Below are 18,136 nucleotides of genomic sequence, written 5' to 3' on the forward strand. Positions count from 1 at the left end.
CACATAAGCATTATAATTTGTTGCAGCCTGGAGATATTATATTTGTTGTAGTTGGTAATATACAGACCTATCAATAATGCATAATCATTATGACAGAAACCATTTGTGATGTTTTGTTGATTTGTTATCGTAGTCATAGACGTGGTTTCTGAGGTGTGCCTGTGCCTTTAAGGGTATGGCTAGTTTGTCAGTGGTGAATGGAGCGTCAGTTTTCAACTCTAACTCCTCCCCTGTATTCTAATGAGGGGGCCTCTTCCTTCCACTTCATTTCAGCTAACCAAGTACACTTACAGCCCCTTTCTTACCCCTAGGTCAAAGGGGCTATTTTTCCTCAAGACAAAAAACAAACCTTGTGGAAATTTAACAAGCAGAATCTTAAAAGCGTTAAAATGGATCGGCATCCTGAAAACAGGGCTTGAGATTCTGGATGTATCCGTCGGTCATGCAGATTCCATGTGAATCAACAAGTAAATGAGTGGAGCACAGCAACACTGAAACTTTCTGGACAGGAACGCCAAGACTTGCGGCAGCACACCAGACGAGCAGAAAACTTTTCGGAGGAGATATCTGCTTTTGCAGAGGTGCCCGATCGAGACGCTCGTATGGATTTCGAAGGATGACTTTTTACTTGCTCGGTCTTTCAAAGCGCGTAGATTCCAAACTACCTCCTAAAGAAGAACACCGAGGCACAACTCCGTATGTTGTCTAAACTAGTAAATACAAGATTAAGGTGTTAGAAAGTCATAGCTAGGCCTTCATTGGTATTCATTTTGTGGTTTAAAATGATCGTGTGTGGAATTTTGAATCTGTAGGTTTGGGATACCGATTTTTGGAGCTTTTCAATACGGATCATAACATTTCGAGAACTCCATATAAAAGTTCGGATTGCCTCATTTCAAAATGCCACAGCTTAATGGTGGTGGAGGAGATGATCTCGGGGCAAATGACGAACTTATATCATTTAAAGACGAGGGCGAACAGGAGGAGAAAATATCTGAAAATGTATCGTCGGAGAGGGACTTGGACGACGTGAAGTCCTCTCTTGTGAATGAGTCAGAAAACACCAGCAGCTCATCTGATTCCGAGGTAAGATTATTGCAGGGACAACATCATAACATAACCTAGTTCTACAGAAATATTAGAAATCCGAGTGTATTGTGGTATCATAATTTCCCGTTGTTTTGTGTGCATCAGCAAACGGACAGGCGCCCACTGCCCAGACCGGAGCTAGAAAGTTACGAGAAGCACAGAGAGTACTTGGCAGAAGGTAATACTCTTACTATGATCACTTGTTACATTTAGTTCGATGTTGTGCCTTAACTTATCTGTCTCACCTTACTATTAATATGTTTACTGTCCCTATAGCTTTGAGAAGACAGCAAGATGGAGGCTTTTTTAAGGGCCACCCTTACCATGGCTATCCGTTTTTAATGATCCCAGACCTCACCAACCCATACATTTCCAACGGATCCCTGTCACCAAGTGCAAGGACGGTGAGTGTCGGTTATTACTGTCATTTTCTAACTCAGTAACACTCCAGCGATTTTAAGTGGATATTTACAGCCGCTGTCAGACATGCTCTTCAGCCAAGCGATAAAAAGTTGTCAATGTAGCGCCAAGCTGTGCGCCATATTCCCTTCAAGTGGCCTCTTAGGAGCAGTCCTTTGTTTCTTCGAGGTGACATAAACCTCAACGCGACATGCTGTTGTTTTTGAGTTGGTAGGCGCCAACATTTGGACAACGTGTAAACGAAAATGGACATAATATATTTTGGAGAGGTTTAAAGACTAATGATCCCCATGTCACTTGTTGAAATATGCACATGTCTCGTATCGCATTACTCCTGTTTGTTTTTTAAAGTTATTATAGAGAAGTTTTTGTCTGACTGTTTCTCTCGCTGAAGTCAAAATAGGTGTTAAGCACGAGTGTTTCCTACAACGTCCCATGCAGCCACAATTAACAATCCGCTATTATTGTGATAACAAGACGAATAGGCAGAGCCTTGCGCTGGTGACAAGTCCAGACAGATATGATTCATCCATCCTGTGGAAACTGGAATGCGTCTAGTAGGCTTTTGTTTCTGCGCGCTACAATGTTGCTCCTTGTGAGGATGATTGCAGTGTTGTGAATTATCACGTTTCAGTGGGTAGATTGACTTCGTCAATCGTGTGGAGGTCTTGGTATAGATTTTCAATTAAACTGTAATTCTCTGATTGGACAATGTGTCCGTTTCCAGACCAAGTTTCTCTGTGATTAGCGTATTGTTTTTTTTTTAATAAACATTGTTATTGTTATAGAAACTTTTGGCCAACATGTGTAGGCTACATGTGTGCGTACATGAGTGTAATTTGCAATGTAATGCCTCATTTGAAAAACACAAATGATGTCCAGAATTCTGGCAGGACACTCACCAGTTATCCAGAGGGCCATTGTTGGTCCTGATTGGGAGTGAACTGCTTTATTGCTCTCAAGGTCAGACATCTGGGCTTGGTGACAGTGCAAAGTATATTTAGCATGCATTAATCTTATATTTTCCTCATGAAATATAGTTCCACAGATGCTGGAGCATTCTAAATCAATCCTGACCACTGAAATTAATCCTTTTTGCTAACTTGGTTGTGTTAAAAAGTGCATCTAAGCAAGAATGGTTCACATGTTGATTGAATGCAATTGTTTGATAAGTAGGAGTGCTATTATATTTGCCAAGCATTCATTATGGTTTGGTAGTAATTGTGTAGATGATGATGTATAGGGGTTAAAAGTTTGTTACAGTCTTTATTTTTAACATCATCAAGCAACATGGGAAGCTATAGTATTAACTCTTTACTATTGAATGTGTATTAGCACAGAAATGGTTGGCAGTAAAAGCCTCTCGGGGTGAGTGGATGTTTGTTACAGATCTGAGAATAAGTTAGCTTGCTGAAACCCTTAGCAAGGTGATTGCTTTCTACTTGTCCCTCTGCAAACCCGGCTCTGATGTCAGGGAAAGCCAGAAGCAACAACATAAACCACATCTTTCTCATTGTACAATGGAAAGGTTGTGTTTAAACATTTGAGCGAGCAAGTTCTTGAAGCGCCACTTGGTCTTTTCGTGAGGTAAACATGCAATGCTACTGAACCATAACAAAAAATGTTTATAGTACTCCTTGGCACTCAATACAGAACATAAACATAACCTGCAGTTGAAAAGGGTTCTCCAGGTCTTGTCTGTTTCCCCCATGTTAGTGCCCAGAGTTGAAAACAGTCTAAGTGCTGATAGTGTCATCAGCCTCCTCACATAACAGTGATATAGTGATACTGGGACACCTTTGACTGACAGGAGATAAAACCATAGCAAATATTTTTGAAACACCATGTGTCCATTTATTCAGCTATTACACCACGTACAGTAGCCTGCTGGTCAAAGAGCATGGGTCTCCTGATAGTTTTATAATGCTAGCCATAACCCCAGGTTATGGTAATAACTGCTGAGGGAGTTCTTTCACTCTCTCACTGTCCTCTTTTAGCACATGCAGATCCAGCATTTTTTTTACTTCTGCATCGCACTCCGTTTCATCTATTTTTGACTGATAAAGCGCTGTGGGGACCTGTTTCACACAGATTTTTTGAAACCATAATGTTGGGAGTGGCATGCTCCTTCATATACGTACATCAAGACATCCTTGTTCAAAAAAAGCTGTTGTCAAAGTGTAGAGGGAGGTGACCTCATGCATTCATTTATTTACAACATTAGTTAGCAGACATTATGACTTTTCATTGCATATCACCATGACCACTATAGGCTTCTTAATTGCTATGGTTTCACAGCTTACTAAGTTGCTGAGCAACACACAGGGATGGGCCTCAAAATACAAATACAAGAAGGCACGTTTGAATGTTCTGAGGAAAGCTTAGCAGGGATTAGTATGTGCAATTTGTAAAACTTAAGTTTAGTCACAATTTATCCTGTTAGATGACCTTTAAGTGAAATAGCCATAGATATTTGCCCTCATCTGGTGAAGTAGTGTTTGTTTGGCCTTTCATTCACCTTTGTTTTGTTATGAACAGTTTGTTTCACCGAGGAGCCAAGCATTAACTGTAATAATCTTGCAATGTTATTGGAATGAAGTGCTCTGATTGGAATGAGTGGCTTCAGTGACAGTGAAATGAAGAGCGATTGCATAGTAATTCTGTTGGAACATGTAGTTGTTCTTTGGCTCACGACTCACTCTCTTTCTCTCTCTCTCTCTCTCTCTCTCTCTCTCTCTCTCTTTCTCTCTCTCTCTCTCTCATTCTTTCTCTCTCTCTCCTCATTCTCAAGTCCTCCCCCCCCCCTCTCTTTCTCTCCAACTCCATACACTGCTATGGTATTTTAAGACCTCCGAGACAATATAAAGTAAACAGCGGAATTGTCCTGCGTACTAGAGGGCCTCATTTTACATAAACAAACAGTGCTCAGGAGAGCGGTCCTGTCAACAGGCCGGGCCTTTTCCACACACTCAGCACTCGGAGAAGGGTGGGGTGGAGAGAGGCAGGGAGGGAGGGAGTGCCCCCCTCCACCTCAGCCACAGAGGGGACATTGTCCAGGCCTTTAAGTTAGGGCAACATTCTCGCACTGCAAGACGGTAAAGGAAACCTAAAAGCTAGTGCATGAATGTTTGTACAAATGACCAAGTAAACATAGCTTTACATTTTTATCCAGGTTTAATGTGTTATGGGAAGGGATTTTTTTGCCTGTAAAGCCAAACTCAACAAATCCAAATTAATTTGAAGGCATTTGACCTTCTTTTTATTTCTTTTTATTTTAACACCATTTAGCCATTGATGCCCTTAATTCCACATCTGGTTAGCCAGCTATACATAAGAACATATGGCATATGCACATATGGAGCATAGGCAAAAATGTAAGGGGAAAGATAGAAAGACACACATGCAATTTTGTCTTTCACATTAAATTGTTTGTTCATATTCTATCATCATATTAGTTGGAGATTTATGCACATCTCCATGGTTTAATTAGAAACACAAGCCCAAGTTAATATTGCAAACCATATTTTCTGTTGCGTCATTGCAGACATTCTATTGTGGAATGTTTGTTCTTAATCCTTTGTGAGTCTTGAAAACAACTTGATTGATTAGCTTTCAGTGTACTGTCTCAGTGTACCCACAGTGGATATAAAAGAGTTGGATATGTTTTGTAGATTGTGGTTGTGTTTTGGAGTTTGATACGATATGGTGGTCAGAATCGAGAAGGGAAAGGAGAAAATATCACCCGACGATTAAACTTCATCTTGGAAATCGTGCTACCCTGAAACATGGTCTACTGTAGTTTGTGCAGGAAGAGTTCCTGCAGAATTGCATGGCGAGACCCACTATTGTTCAACAGCACACTAATGTTAAATTAGCTGAACGTTTGACCTCAGATTTGCTTCATTAAAAGATTCAAAAGAAAAGTGAAAAACAATCCATCATGGTGGGTTGTAGATCCATGGAGGAATTTGAAAGGCTGTATTTTGTGGTTTGGCTTAGTTTTGATCCCTGCATTCGCTTGTCATACTCAAGGCTGTGAACTCAAAGCAATGCTCCTCATGCAGGAAAAAAAGCACACACACACTCACACACAAATCTGGAATGGGATATAAGTAAATGTTTGTTGTAGGGAGCAAACTTCTGTGAGTGCATTTGCAGAATGGTTCAGCAGTTGGCAGCATTGTAAGGAACATGGCTGTGTTTTCTTTAGAGGAAAGCTGACTGGAGCCTCGCTGAAGTCTCTGTGTTAGTTCAGCCCCCACGTGTGAATGAGGGCCGAGCCTCTGACCTCATTCTCTATTGATAAGGCTTTTTGTGTTGGCAGATGATAGAGATGGGGCTGGGCCTCCTCCACTATTTTTCTGCACAAGTGTTTTTCCCCCCTCTTCTTCTTCCTGTCTTCATGTGTGGTTGCATGTGTATTGGTGCTGTTTATCATTCCCCTCCAGAGAACATGGCAACACTTGGCGTTCGAAGCCACATACTGACTTCATGCATCAATCCATACTAATAAAACCTGATTGTGCAGGGGATAAAGTGGAGTTGGAGGGTGAGAAGGGGGGAGTGGGGGGTGAATGGGGCTTCAGGCTTCATCAGTCTGGTATTTTTAACAGCTGTTTTCAGTTATAGCCTCACAGTCAGAGCTTCCTGGGGCCTCTGGGGGGGGCTTTGGGTTGGGGGTGTGGGTGTGTGGGAAAAAGTGGAGCAGGACGCTTGGAGGGAGGGAGGGCGGGAGTGGAGGGGAAGGAGGGTGAGTGGGCGATCGGAGGGGGCGAGGGGAGGGGTAGTAGGGGTGGGTTGACGTTGTAGGTGCCAGGTGGGCAAGGGATGGGCAAGTGTCCATCAGCAGATGTTTTTTGTCTGCTTGGCGGCCTTCCAGTCCGCAAAGCCTGTGCCACTGTTATCTCGTCTGCACCTCTTGTGCCCTGACAAAGATGGGCTCTGTCTTCTGCCTCGCCATGCCATGCCAAGTCGAGAAAGGGCTGAAGGACACCTGATATCATCAGACATAATCAAGATTTTCTTGTTGAGAGAGACTTGAGCTCACCAGTCGTCAGCTTGTACTGACAATCAAGATATTCTTTTATTATTCTTTGAGAGTAAGTAAGGCCAAAGAGCGCGAACCTGCCAACTCGACATGCAGATTCTTTCAGGGGATTGTTCTTCCTCGTCTTTTCAAGTTAAATGGAGCTATGCTTGTTTTCAGCCGGCCCTGCCATTGAAATGCTTGGGTCTAATAAAGACGGCGAGGAGCGTTTCCTCCTGCATGCGGGTGGATGCTAGATGATCCTATTTAACCAGCTTTCCCTCGGCTACTGTTGGACTTTCAGACCTCGTCTGTCTCTCTTTGTGACGATAATGTGAAAGGACTGGCCCTGCTCACTGCACCTTGAGATATCCAAACAAAACAGAACAAAAAAGCTGAAGGTTTGCTTTGTGGCCTGCTCTCACTTTGTCTTCACCCACTCTGTGTGTGTTCTGCTTAAGAACATACAATATGGCAGCTGGCTTGAACTTCTCTGGCCTTATTTACTTTATAACATTTAGTTTTCTATTTAAAGAAAAAAAAATAAGCCTTGAATTGGTTCAATGAAATCTGATGTGCTGAAAATGAAGAGCCTCTATTTCCGTCTTGCATTTCTATTTTTACTAACGGTCTTGCAGTATTGTCTTGGATGCTGTGGAGCAGCGCAGCAAATTTGTGTTTTTGCTGTTAGAGAACCTGAACATAGATGCATGACATGCACCCAGTCCCTCCTAATACCCCCAGCCATTTCCGTGTTTTTTGGTGACGTTATTGACATGTTGTGTGCCTGGTGGTGGGCCGATCAGGCCCATGCACTGTCTTAAGAGGCCAGCAGTGGAGAGCCCCCTTTGTGGGCAGGATCTGGGGGTGGGCTGGCCGTCCCGGTTCTCATGTGAAATGAGGGACGTTCTATAGTGACTCTTGGCCGGGGCGACAGGGAGTGTATGGGAGTGAGCATGAAAGGGGCCTTTCAGCGGTTCAGTATAGCCTGAAAGGCCCAACAAAAGCCTGGAGGGTGGTGACGGAGGGCAGCGCTGCTTGGCCCAGAGAATACTTCCCTTTTTCGCTCCGCCAATCTCCTAATCCCCTCCATTTAGGATCGTTTCAGATACTGTAAAACATTCGTAATGAGCCATGCCAAATGTAAAGATCCTGACGCAGAAAAACCCTCAGGCCCCCCTCTTGTTGAAGTGATTTAGAATATCGTTCGTCACAATTCTCGAGTTTTGTGTTTATTTTTTTAAGGGTTTCATTGTGACCATTTTTTTTTAGACTTTGTTGCAGAAACAGGTTTGACAAGCCCCACTCAGTTGGGACATAGGGGGACACCTCAGAGCATTGTTTCAGACTCGGGGTGAAAGGTTAGGGTTCAGGGCCTGTTGACGTGACTCACAGATGAGTGGGCACCAAAGCTTCTGGATTCTTGAAGGGGGGGGGTCATCGCGGTCTCTCTCTCGCGCGGGTTGGTGGCCTTTTCCCAGCTCCCCCTGTACGAGTTCTCCATTAGGGCTCACTCTAAGCTGTCAGACAGCTTGCACAAAACAGACGCAACCCACCGCCCCTCCCTCTGCTCACTTCTCCATCCTTCCACACACACACACACACACACACACACACACACACACACACACACACACACACACACACACACACACACACTCACACTCATACTCACAGAGCTTCTCCCTGGTCCCTAACAGAAAGTGCGTTCGAAGGCGTAATGATTAATTAGAAAAGCGGAACAAAAAAAAGCAAAACAGGGAAAAAACGCTCCAGTTTTCCCCTTAACAGACTTTCATTCACTGGCCTGAGTCCTGTACATTCAGATTGGTGAAGTGGAAGTGACATAACTGCTGGCACAAAAGCTCGGCCAGCATGATTGGTCAGGAGCACAGCATTGTGTGTCATCGGGGGGCCTGTTCTGCCTCAGACTGGGAGAAGCCCTTATTTTGACCACCGATGGAGCCGTGCATTTGGAGACTTTGAGCGATTCTATTGTCACATGATGTGTATTCAGTAGAAAAGTAGGCCTTGTGTTGTAGTGTAGCTCTGTTTTTTCCTCTTTTTAAAAAAACCGCCCCCCCCCCCAACTCCTCCCCCCACCCGAGTTTAGTGCGAGTGTATTTCTTATCCAGCTGGGTCGTGTCGGTCAAGGCATGAAGCACCCCTCCCCATTCACAGCTGCAGCCGTGGCCCAGAGGCGCAGTGGAGGCCTTGTGAAAACCCCCAGAGCTCTTCCCCATTTCTCCAGATGAGTGCTTCATTGTGATGGGCTGAGCAGGAGAGGGCCTTTTTCCCCTTACTGGGGAGTGAGGCTGTTCAAAATTTTTGTCCTCTCACATCGACATTTTCATCCCCCCCCCCCCCTCTGGATGTGCCTGAAGAAACAGAACTCTCCTTGTTTTTTAAGACGTTGATATCAGTTTTTTTTTCTCCCCCTCTATTGCAAATACGCAGTTCTGGGAAGAAACAGCCTAGTTTGATTAAATATTCATGTTTTCAATTTGCAGCGGTGGCGCCAGTGTACATGTTGTTTAAGTTTGACACATCTTGTGAACAATTGTAAACAATTCTCTGCAGAGCTGGATATCTGAAAGGAGCTCAGTTTGTCAGGACCACGGTACCATCTATCTGACACGGTTCCCTCTTCTACCCCAACCTTGTGAAAACCGCAATCACAGCCCAGGCCACACTGCTCTTAACTATGCTCATCTGCAGAGCCCCCACTTCCAGCTGCAAACAGTCAAATCTGGGTTGTGTTAGCCCCATACGCCATGATTTATAAATTGTTTCTCAGACCATAAATTCCCACAATAATTGCACTCCAAGCCCCCCCCGCCGCCCGCCCGCCTTTCTCTCACCCCTATGTACTCACACACTCACACTCCCCTCTCTCCCTCTCCCTCCACCTCCTCTTTTCCCCACGTCTTCACTCCTGAGCTCCTTCTGCAGTCAAACATGCGCAACCTCATACTCACACTTGCATCCACACTTTTAACAGTCCTTGGGTAGACACTAATTGTTTGCAGGAGGGAACTGGTTTGACGAGGTGTTTTTTTTTTGGGGATTCAGGGTGTAGCTGTTATGTTGCAATCCATCATAGGTACACACTTCCAAAGGCACATTCTGTTTACTAATCTGATATCATTTTAAAAGGCTAAATGAGAAAACATTGAAGAACCCTTTTGCAATTGTGTAAGCACATAATGTGATCTGAAAACTGCTGCCCTGATTAAAAAACAATGCAACTGATCTCATCTGGTATTCTGTCTATAATGGAGTGGAATGGAAATTTCTTAAAGACCCCAAACTTCTGAACGACAGTGTATATAAGAGAAATCTGTTAGAGATCCTTGTGTATTTTGGATGTAGTGGTTTTTGGTTTTTCATTCGAGTGACATTTCATGGGAGTGACATTTCAGTCCTTGTACCACAGGGTGCAGTTGGACAGTGACACGAAACTGTGGGTCAAATTCTTCTCATTCTTTTTTAAAACAGATAAGCATAAGTGTATAAAGATAACTAGATTCCTCTCTGGGTTGTGGGTTCTGACGTAATGCATTTCCATATTGTTGACACTAGGACAACTCGGCCCTTGAATCTATTTGAATCAAAACCTTTATGCCAATATCTATTTAATCCAAGATTAAAATCTGAACATTGGTTGTATACATTGTTCTTCCCCATTCTGGTCACTCTAAAGTACCCTCTCATATTACTGCTAGTGTAAACCAAGAATCCCTTGAAAGAACGTGATTTTGCTAATCTTTGTGCTCTCTTAATAGCCTTCTTTTCCTTGGCAATACTATTTGCAATCCTTCACTATTGTTTAGTGTTCTTTTTGCAAATGTATTGCAGGTCCTCATAATCACTTTAAAAAACTGGCCCACATTTGGAGGAGTTATTCATTTCTGGTTTCAGAGCCATGTAGTTCACCAGGAAGAGAATTATTCCTGTATTCAGTGGACATCTAGTATCATCTTTAATTTGAGCAGACATTTCGGACATATGTTGATGAGTATTCAGTGTGTTGGAATTAACGTCCATGTCTCCTCTGCACTGTGCTGTCCTCTTGCCCTTCTGGACCACTGTGGTCTGTCATGGCTGTTTTGTGCCTGCATCAGGCTGTAATGGAAAAACGATAAACCAAAATGCTGTCATAAGGCTGGGCCAAATCCAGTAGTCTCCGAAGGTCACTGGAGTCCTACTGATGTGTCATGTAGAGTTCTCCCTTTAACCCCTCAGCTAGGGCTGGGAGTGCTGCGTTTGGGGTGTTGTGGTCGTCAGTTAGGCTTGTTTTATTTGCTGTGAGTGGACTGCACAGGGGGGTTCAGGGGTGTGTGTGTGTGTGTGTGTGTGTGTGTGTGTGTGTGTGTGTATGTATGAGAGTGTTTGTGTGTGTGCGTATGCTTGTGCGTGTGTGTGTGTGTGTGTGTGTGTGTGTGTGTGTGTGTGTGTGTGTGTGTGTGTGTGGGTTGGGGTGTCTACAGAACACAATAAGCCCTTTGTTTTCATTATGCTTTGCATTAGTATGAGGCTTCTAAGGCTTTCTGTTGTTTCCTTGTCTTCTTAAAAAGTGCCTTTTCCTCATAAAATGTGGTCTTTATACACATGTTTAAATTATTTTTTGAAAGATGACATTTTTTTTAATCACATCCCATACCAGACCATTGTTACATTCACAGCCACAAATGACAAAAAAGGCAAAGCCCCTTAAAAAAACCCATGCTATTTTTTTTAAAAGACGCAAATGTACAAAGACAATGTGTAGTTTGGTGGACTGATGCATTTGTACATTTCAGGTTTGAGGCTGGGGAGGTATGAGTCTATGCAATGCGTAGTTAACCTATGCACAGCTCTCTGTTCCAGAGCTGTAACCAGATACCAAAATACTGGAAACCGCATAACTGACTTGTAATTGACTTTAAGGAGGATGGCTGCATTTTCCTTGCGCAGGAAAACAGAACTCTTTCCAGGCACCTTATTGCTTTCTTGTGGTCCTAATTATGTGTTCGGTTTTATTTGACCTACCGTTTTGTCTTACTGCACAATAGCGCTCTTATTCTTAAATTCTCCCCCTTTCTCTCCCTTTCTATTGCTGTCTGTATATGTGTGCATTGGTGTGTCGAATGTTTTCAGTCTGTCTAGAAGTGTATACATGAGAATAGATCACGTATTCAGGAGGATTAGTGACTCACTTACTTCTTTTAAAAGTGATGTTAGGCTGTATTTATTTGTCTCCATGATTGAATTTCTCTTTAGAAATTTGATGCTATTGCACATAGAATAAGCCCCAATGGCCTGTGCTTGTGGGTTATACTCCAGACTGGAATCAGTACTGTAATTCTGTTTTACGGGAAGAAAATCTCTGCTTTGCCTCCTGGGATTTGGGGGCTTTGGGCTTTTTAACTGGGGGGTATTCTCCTCTCTCTCCTTTTCTGAAGACCTTTACATTACGAGCTATTTGATGAATAAGAACGCGCCAAGGGGCCCTGCGCTCATCCTAAATGGGCCACAATGCCATGGAAACCCCTTGCTCTCGGGATGGCTGACCTTTGAACCAGTTCTTTTGCTGGGCTGTGAATGAAGGAGCCATGTTATCAGTGAGGTCACAATGGTATCCAAGGGAACTTGGGTGGGGGTGGGGGTGGGGGTGGGGGGGTGTAGGGTGGAGGTGGGGGAAGAGAGACCGTCAGTCATGAGTCTCTTTTTGATAGTGAAACAGGGTCTTCTGTGAAGCCCAAAGGCTGGGAGTGAGGGCCACTTTAACACACAAATGTCTGTGAGTTTACCCTTCTCTCGCCGGCCAGAGACGCGGACTGCAGGAAAGGACACAGCCACGGCATTTACCGCCACTCATCCCCCAAGTCCCCTGTCACCAGTGATTTATTTAGATGTCAGTCATTGATCATGCTCTAAGTGTGCCTTCCATGCAAGAGAAACCCATGCGTGGAACCTCTCTTTCTCTCTCTCTCTCTTCTCTCTCTCTCTCTCTCTCTCTCTCTCTCTCTCTCTCGCTCTCTCTCTCTGTAGAATAGGGTTCCTTTGTACTTTGTGGTCTTATACTGTGAAGTTGCTAGTGAAACAAAGACTTACTTTTATGTTCTTTTGCTGCAACATGCAGTTAATCCCAGTATTCATCTGACCACTTGGATCTTAGTCAGATGAACTCAGGATTTTCCCTCACTTTACGGCTAATGTGATTATATTTGTCAATAGGAGATTTGTGGGCATTTCATGGAGGCTTTACTTGTTGCCTCATTAAGAAGGCCCCACTTACTAATACCAGCATAACCCATACAAGTGAACTCTCCCTTCAAAAAGCCTGACCTCTGATATACTGACATGCAGAGTGCTTTTGCTAGCTTTGTTATGCATGTGTGCAACGCTGCACGCTCCTCATAAGGGCTGTTTTTGTTGTTTTGCACTCTGACTCCATTCGGCATCAATGCGAGATGGGAAAGAGTTCCCCCCCCTCCCCTGCTCTTTTTGCCCCCTCGTAGCCCAAGGCCAGGAATGCCGGCTCAGGAAAACTCCCCTGTCCCCCTCTCTCCCATCATATTAATTTCCAATTAGCACAGCGACGGGTGTCGTTTGCCGAGGAATTGTTTACTTAATTATCGGAAACTCTCCCAGCGCTAAACAAACAATGGGCCTGAATGGGCGGCCTGGGGTGAGGGGAGGGCTGGAAACCACCGGTGGTCCATTGTGTCCACCCCGCCGGCTGCCTGAGAAAAGACCAGCGAGAGGTGTCAGGCGCATAAATAAAAAAAAAGCCAGGTGAGGCCAGCCCCTCTCTGTGCCAGTCTGTTTGAGCCTGCCCCGTAGGCATACATGTAAGTAATCTCCAGGCCTTTGTGTGCCGCAAACTGCTCATGTGGTGTGAGGGGGGGGTGTCCTGAATCTCCATTGTGATCATTGTGCTCTCCCTTGTTGTTGCAGAGCTGTCTGTATATCTTTTGTGTTTGTTGTTGTTAGGTGTGTGTGTGTGTGTGTGTGTGTGTGTAAAGGGTGGTGGTAACGGCGGTAGCGGTTGCAAAAAAAGGAATGGAATTGTGCGGGGTGGTTTTTAGGCTTACTGCGAGTGATTGATATGACCCACTTGGCTCCACCCGACAGCGGCCTTGACAACTTGAGCTCATTCAGAGGTGAGGCAGGTCCGGTAAAGCCCGTGGTGTGATGATAATGTCACACACTCACTCATAAGCTGTGACTCGGGACTTATCATTGTGGTTTTGTTTTCCCAGAGCAAGGGATGGTCCTTAGAAAAAGCCACGGCTGTTTGCAGATTTGTGAAGACATAATGGCTGATGACGATCTCCATACAGGTTCTGTCAGGGCCATTGTGTGGTATTCTGAGTGGCGAACAAAGCCGGACCTGTTGGCTTGCATGTTTTAACCGGAGATTCAGTATGTTCAGTATGCTGATGTAGTGATTTGATACGCGCTGGGTTATCGCGACCAGTTTTTGAGATTCCAGCGCTTCAGTGGAGCTGTGTGAGATTCTGACAGGTATTTAATCTCGCCACTGGCCTTGGAGCTGCTCCGTTTCCTTGACATTTGCCGGCATGGCCGACGCAACCGCTCCTCCCTGTGTTTAGAAATCATTATCTATCTCGAGCCACAAGCTTATCGCCTTGGAAGAATTTTAATCAGCACCTGACTTAATCTGCACCTCTCTCGTCTGACCAGACTCTCCGTTGTTTTCTCTTTTTCCTCCTCCTACCCCCCCCCTTCCCTGGTATGTAGCACCTGTCAGTAAAGAATGCTGCTTCTAGTTTAGATGGCAGTTGAGCTCAAAACATTTTCACAGAGTTTCGCCCAAACAACTTTTTTTTATTTAAAATGCATTTCTCATTTGCATTGTGAACAAAAACAGTGATGGTGGTCACAGTTCAGAAGTTCAGTGTGAAAGAGGAATGTGTGTGTCTATTCCCACTGACCTCAACATGAAGTCTGTATCATGTACGGTCAAGCGTTTGCCGCAGCCAGACGCAGTATTCCAATTTAACATTCAAATGCCCTGGCTCCTGTGTCATTTATTTTGGCCTCGCTCTTAATGCCTCCGGGAAACGCCATCCATGTTTTAATGAGTGTCTCCGTGTGTCTGCATGGGGGCAGAAAGTGATTGGACTTCAAGATAAGCGCATGCAAAGGTGCAGTGGTGGAAGAGACGCGCTTGGTGGTGTGTGGGCAATGGCGGCAGGTCGTCAGTGTTTATGACGCCCGCGAGCAGAGGAGGACAGCCACGGTCATGTAGTGTGTGTGTGTGTGTGTGTGTGTGTGTGTGTGTGTGTGTGTGTGTGTGTGTGTGTGTGTGTGTGTGTGTGTGTGTGTACACACACACACACAGGAGGCTTGAGATTTTGGCATGCAGGAGCAGGGGCCATTCTGAGAGGCCGTCCAGTGTGCCAGGCCCTGTAGAAATGTGGACGTTACTCTGGGAGAACGGCCTCGCCGTCTCAGGCATGAGATTAGGTTGCAGGCCTCTGCAGTGCATTCCTCAGCATGCGCTGTGTGATTCGTGCCACGGTTGTAGTCAGCAGAGGCTTGTTCACAAGAAGGAGAAAGCAACCTCCACGAGACCATTTTCTGTCACAATATCGCCACTAAGGGCAGCGCGTACTTGTCAAATCCTGCCATCTGCGAGGAAACAATACTGGTATCGGCGTACAGACTCACTTTGTTTTTTCCCCTCTCGCTGACACCTCCCCCCCCCCCTCCCCTCCCCAGCCCCCCCCCCCCCCCCCCCCTCTCCATCAGGCCCATAATGTCTTTTCCATTTTTAGACTTCAGTCTTATCCAAACTTCCTTCCTCGCAGCAATCCCACTTGTGATGAATGAAGTTTTAAGGACCTCTTAGAGGCATTATTAACCCATTGCATACCCAAGAATGTGTAATAAGGTAATAATAGTTTGTCATACTTTGCAAATAGTGGCAAAATATTTTGGCCACTGCTCAACACATGATGTCAAGTCCTATTTGTTATGTGTTATATAGGGTACTTTTTTGTACTTTTTATATAGGGTACTTTTTCAGATGGCCAAACTCTATCTGTAGACTCTGAATTAAAATTCTGAATCTTTGGAATTTGTTGGGAGATAGTCCATGCCCGGTAGTATCCAATCCAGAATTTTCTCAGACATACAAACCAGATGTTTGCATGGTAAGGACCAGAGAGCTTAACCTTTTTTTACAAATGACTCACTGGGTGGAGAAAAAGCAGAAAACATGCGAGATGCAAAAAAGAAAAAGAAAAAAAAAAACACATCACACCCTGACAGATGCATAGAGAACAATGGAGCACTTAAGAATAAGCCATCCACTCAATCTTTCACTCCCTCTCTTCACTCCTGGCTTCTACTCTCTCACTCTCTCAGTCCATTCCCTCCCTCTCTCCCTCCGTCCCTCACTACATAACTCTCTCCTTCTCTCCTTTCACTGGCTCATTTGTTCTGTTCAAGTCAATAGACCACAGACGCCCCATGGGTGGGTGGGTGGGGGAGCTGGTGGTGTAGAGGGGAGCACCATACTGTACCATGGGCCCCGCTGGCTCTTCTCCCTCTCAGACTGCCCCTGGCCTTCCTCTTCTCCCAGTGCCTTATGGGACTTCCTCACAGCTGTTCCACCCCCTCTTTCCCTGACACACTAGACTTTTTTTCCCTCCATTTTCTTCCCTTCTGCTGGCTTTTGCTGAGCCGTATTTCGTTGTCCCAACCCATGTGGATATTTAACCCCAACCCCACCCCGACCCTGATCCACCTCCCCTTGTAAACCTGTGCTCTTCATATTTCTGACCAGCTGTGCAGACTGATGTGGCTCATGATGTGGCCTGCCCAGTGTTTACTCATACTTCCCTATCAGTCTGTTTTTTTTATGCCTTAGCCAGAATATCTGCATTACACCACTTGTCCACTTCAAAAATAGACACTGCACTGAGTTGACCTGTGTGCATTAGAAGACTTCCTGAAACATGCTGTTGTTGAGCTGGACAGAAGAGGAGGCCTAGCGCATGAATGAATTCCTGTTTATCTTAAGTCCATAAGAACATTGTGTTCCACTCTCTTTCTAGCCTGTTTCTCATCATTCTAGTTTTTTTTTGTTTTTTTTTCATATCTCTCCGCAGTACCTGCAAATGAAATGGCCTCTCCTCGATGTCCCCGGAGCAGCTGCCCTCAAAGACGCCAGGTCTCCAACCCCAGGGCACTTAGTAAGTATCCTCTACCCTGCCGCTGCCGCCACGTAGAACGGATACAAGCGAAGTCGCTGTGCACTGCCCAGCATTACTCATAATAAATTATATGGATCATTTGGAGAACATTCTCTCTGAATGTTTGGCACTTAATAATCTTTAGTTTAAAGCCGGGGTCTTAATTAGGCTTTTCCAGTATGCATTAACTGGAAATGTAGCATAGCTAGACAAGCCAAATAGAATCCTAGATGGATTTGCCTGGGGTCAGATTAGGAGTAAATGGATGTCAGGGCAGTGAATCTGCACTGGCTGACAGTATGGGGGGACTGGGAGGGGATTGGGGGGGTTGGGGGGTTGGGGGGTTGGGCCAGAGAGAGAGGCACGCTGTTAAATCTGTGTTTAATTTTGCCCACACAAGCACGGGGCTTTTAGCTTTAGTCCCACAGAGGCCGAGGGCTTAGGCCTGTCGCTCAGAGTGTCAACAAGCGGCAGACTTATTTTCACACCACCACCACCCTCTCCCCAGCTCCCCGCCACTCATGCGACCCAACTCTTGACCTACATCACCCCCTCTAGACACCACGGCGGAGAACCTCAGGAATGCCTCGCTCCAAATGGCGACTAATCCATTCCGGAGACACTCCAACAGCACACACACTCGCACTCGTGCACACACACACACACACTAGCACACACACTTTTTCGGCTGAATGATTGTGCCCATGCCATGGTGACAATGCGATCATTGACTCAAGGGCTGGTCAAGGCCTGCAAAATAGACCCGGAAGATTCCAGAATGGCCCCTCAGGTGACCTGAGGGCTGATGAGGGAATCCAATTTAGGGGTTTCATTACAATGAATGCTGACCTAACAGTAACCAGCAGCCTGCACCCAAGTCACAAAGTGAACAGTGTTTATGTCTAAAAATCACCACTAACGCAGTTTTAGCCTTGTGTATATCAGATTACTGCTTTGAATAATGCTTCTGATGACAAGCCAACTGGTTTTACTGGTTAATGTGGAATAAGTTTCTGTGATGCCAATCTTTTACTAGTGTGACGGAATGCTGAAATCGTTTTTAAAAAAGTGTTCCCGAATGGTGCAGCTTTGATGAAGTCTCACCGAGTGTTACGAAAGTAGGCCCTATCAAATCAACATGACCGATGCCAACACGTTTGCCTTGTGCTTGTTGTTGAGTAAATCAGGCTGGGAAGGGAGCATCCGGCGCGCGCGTGTGCGTGTGCGTCTGTGCGTGTGTGCGCCGAATGCTGTGGCAGCCCGTTCTGTGTCTGTGCAGATCGGGTCCAGACGGCAGTCATGCTAATGAGGTAAGCCAGCGAGGTCCGAGATGCTTAATTATTCAGGAGACAGGTTTGTTTAGCATTCGGCTGGCATCAGCGTGCCATGA

General features: G+C 45.2%; 1 protein-coding gene across 2 annotated transcripts in view; it reads left to right on the forward strand.

Annotated features, from left to right (window-relative positions):
• Window positions 1–269: 269 nt before the first annotated feature.
• Window positions 270–18,136, forward strand: part of tcf7l1a (transcription factor 7 like 1a) — a 28,086-nt gene continuing 10,219 nt past the window's right edge. Inside the window, exons 1-5 of one of the 2 annotated variants that reach the window (XM_048259184.1) lie at window positions 270–696; window positions 813–1,086; window positions 1,195–1,267; window positions 1,366–1,493; window positions 16,663–16,746. In XM_048259184.1, the coding sequence (XP_048115141.1) occupies window positions 901–1,086; window positions 1,195–1,267; window positions 1,366–1,493; window positions 16,663–16,746 (471 nt within the window). In that variant the 5' untranslated portion in view covers window positions 270–696; window positions 813–900. Of the gene's footprint in view, window positions 1,087–1,194; window positions 1,268–1,365; window positions 1,494–16,662; window positions 16,747–18,136 lie in introns of both variants that reach the window. The other variant, XM_048259185.1, reaches the window with a different exon arrangement.

This window comes from Alosa alosa, chromosome 12 (genome assembly GCF_017589495.1).
Source record: "Alosa alosa isolate M-15738 ecotype Scorff River chromosome 12, AALO_Geno_1.1, whole genome shotgun sequence".
Classification (NCBI taxonomy): Eukaryota; Metazoa; Chordata; class Actinopteri; order Clupeiformes; family Clupeidae; genus Alosa; species Alosa alosa.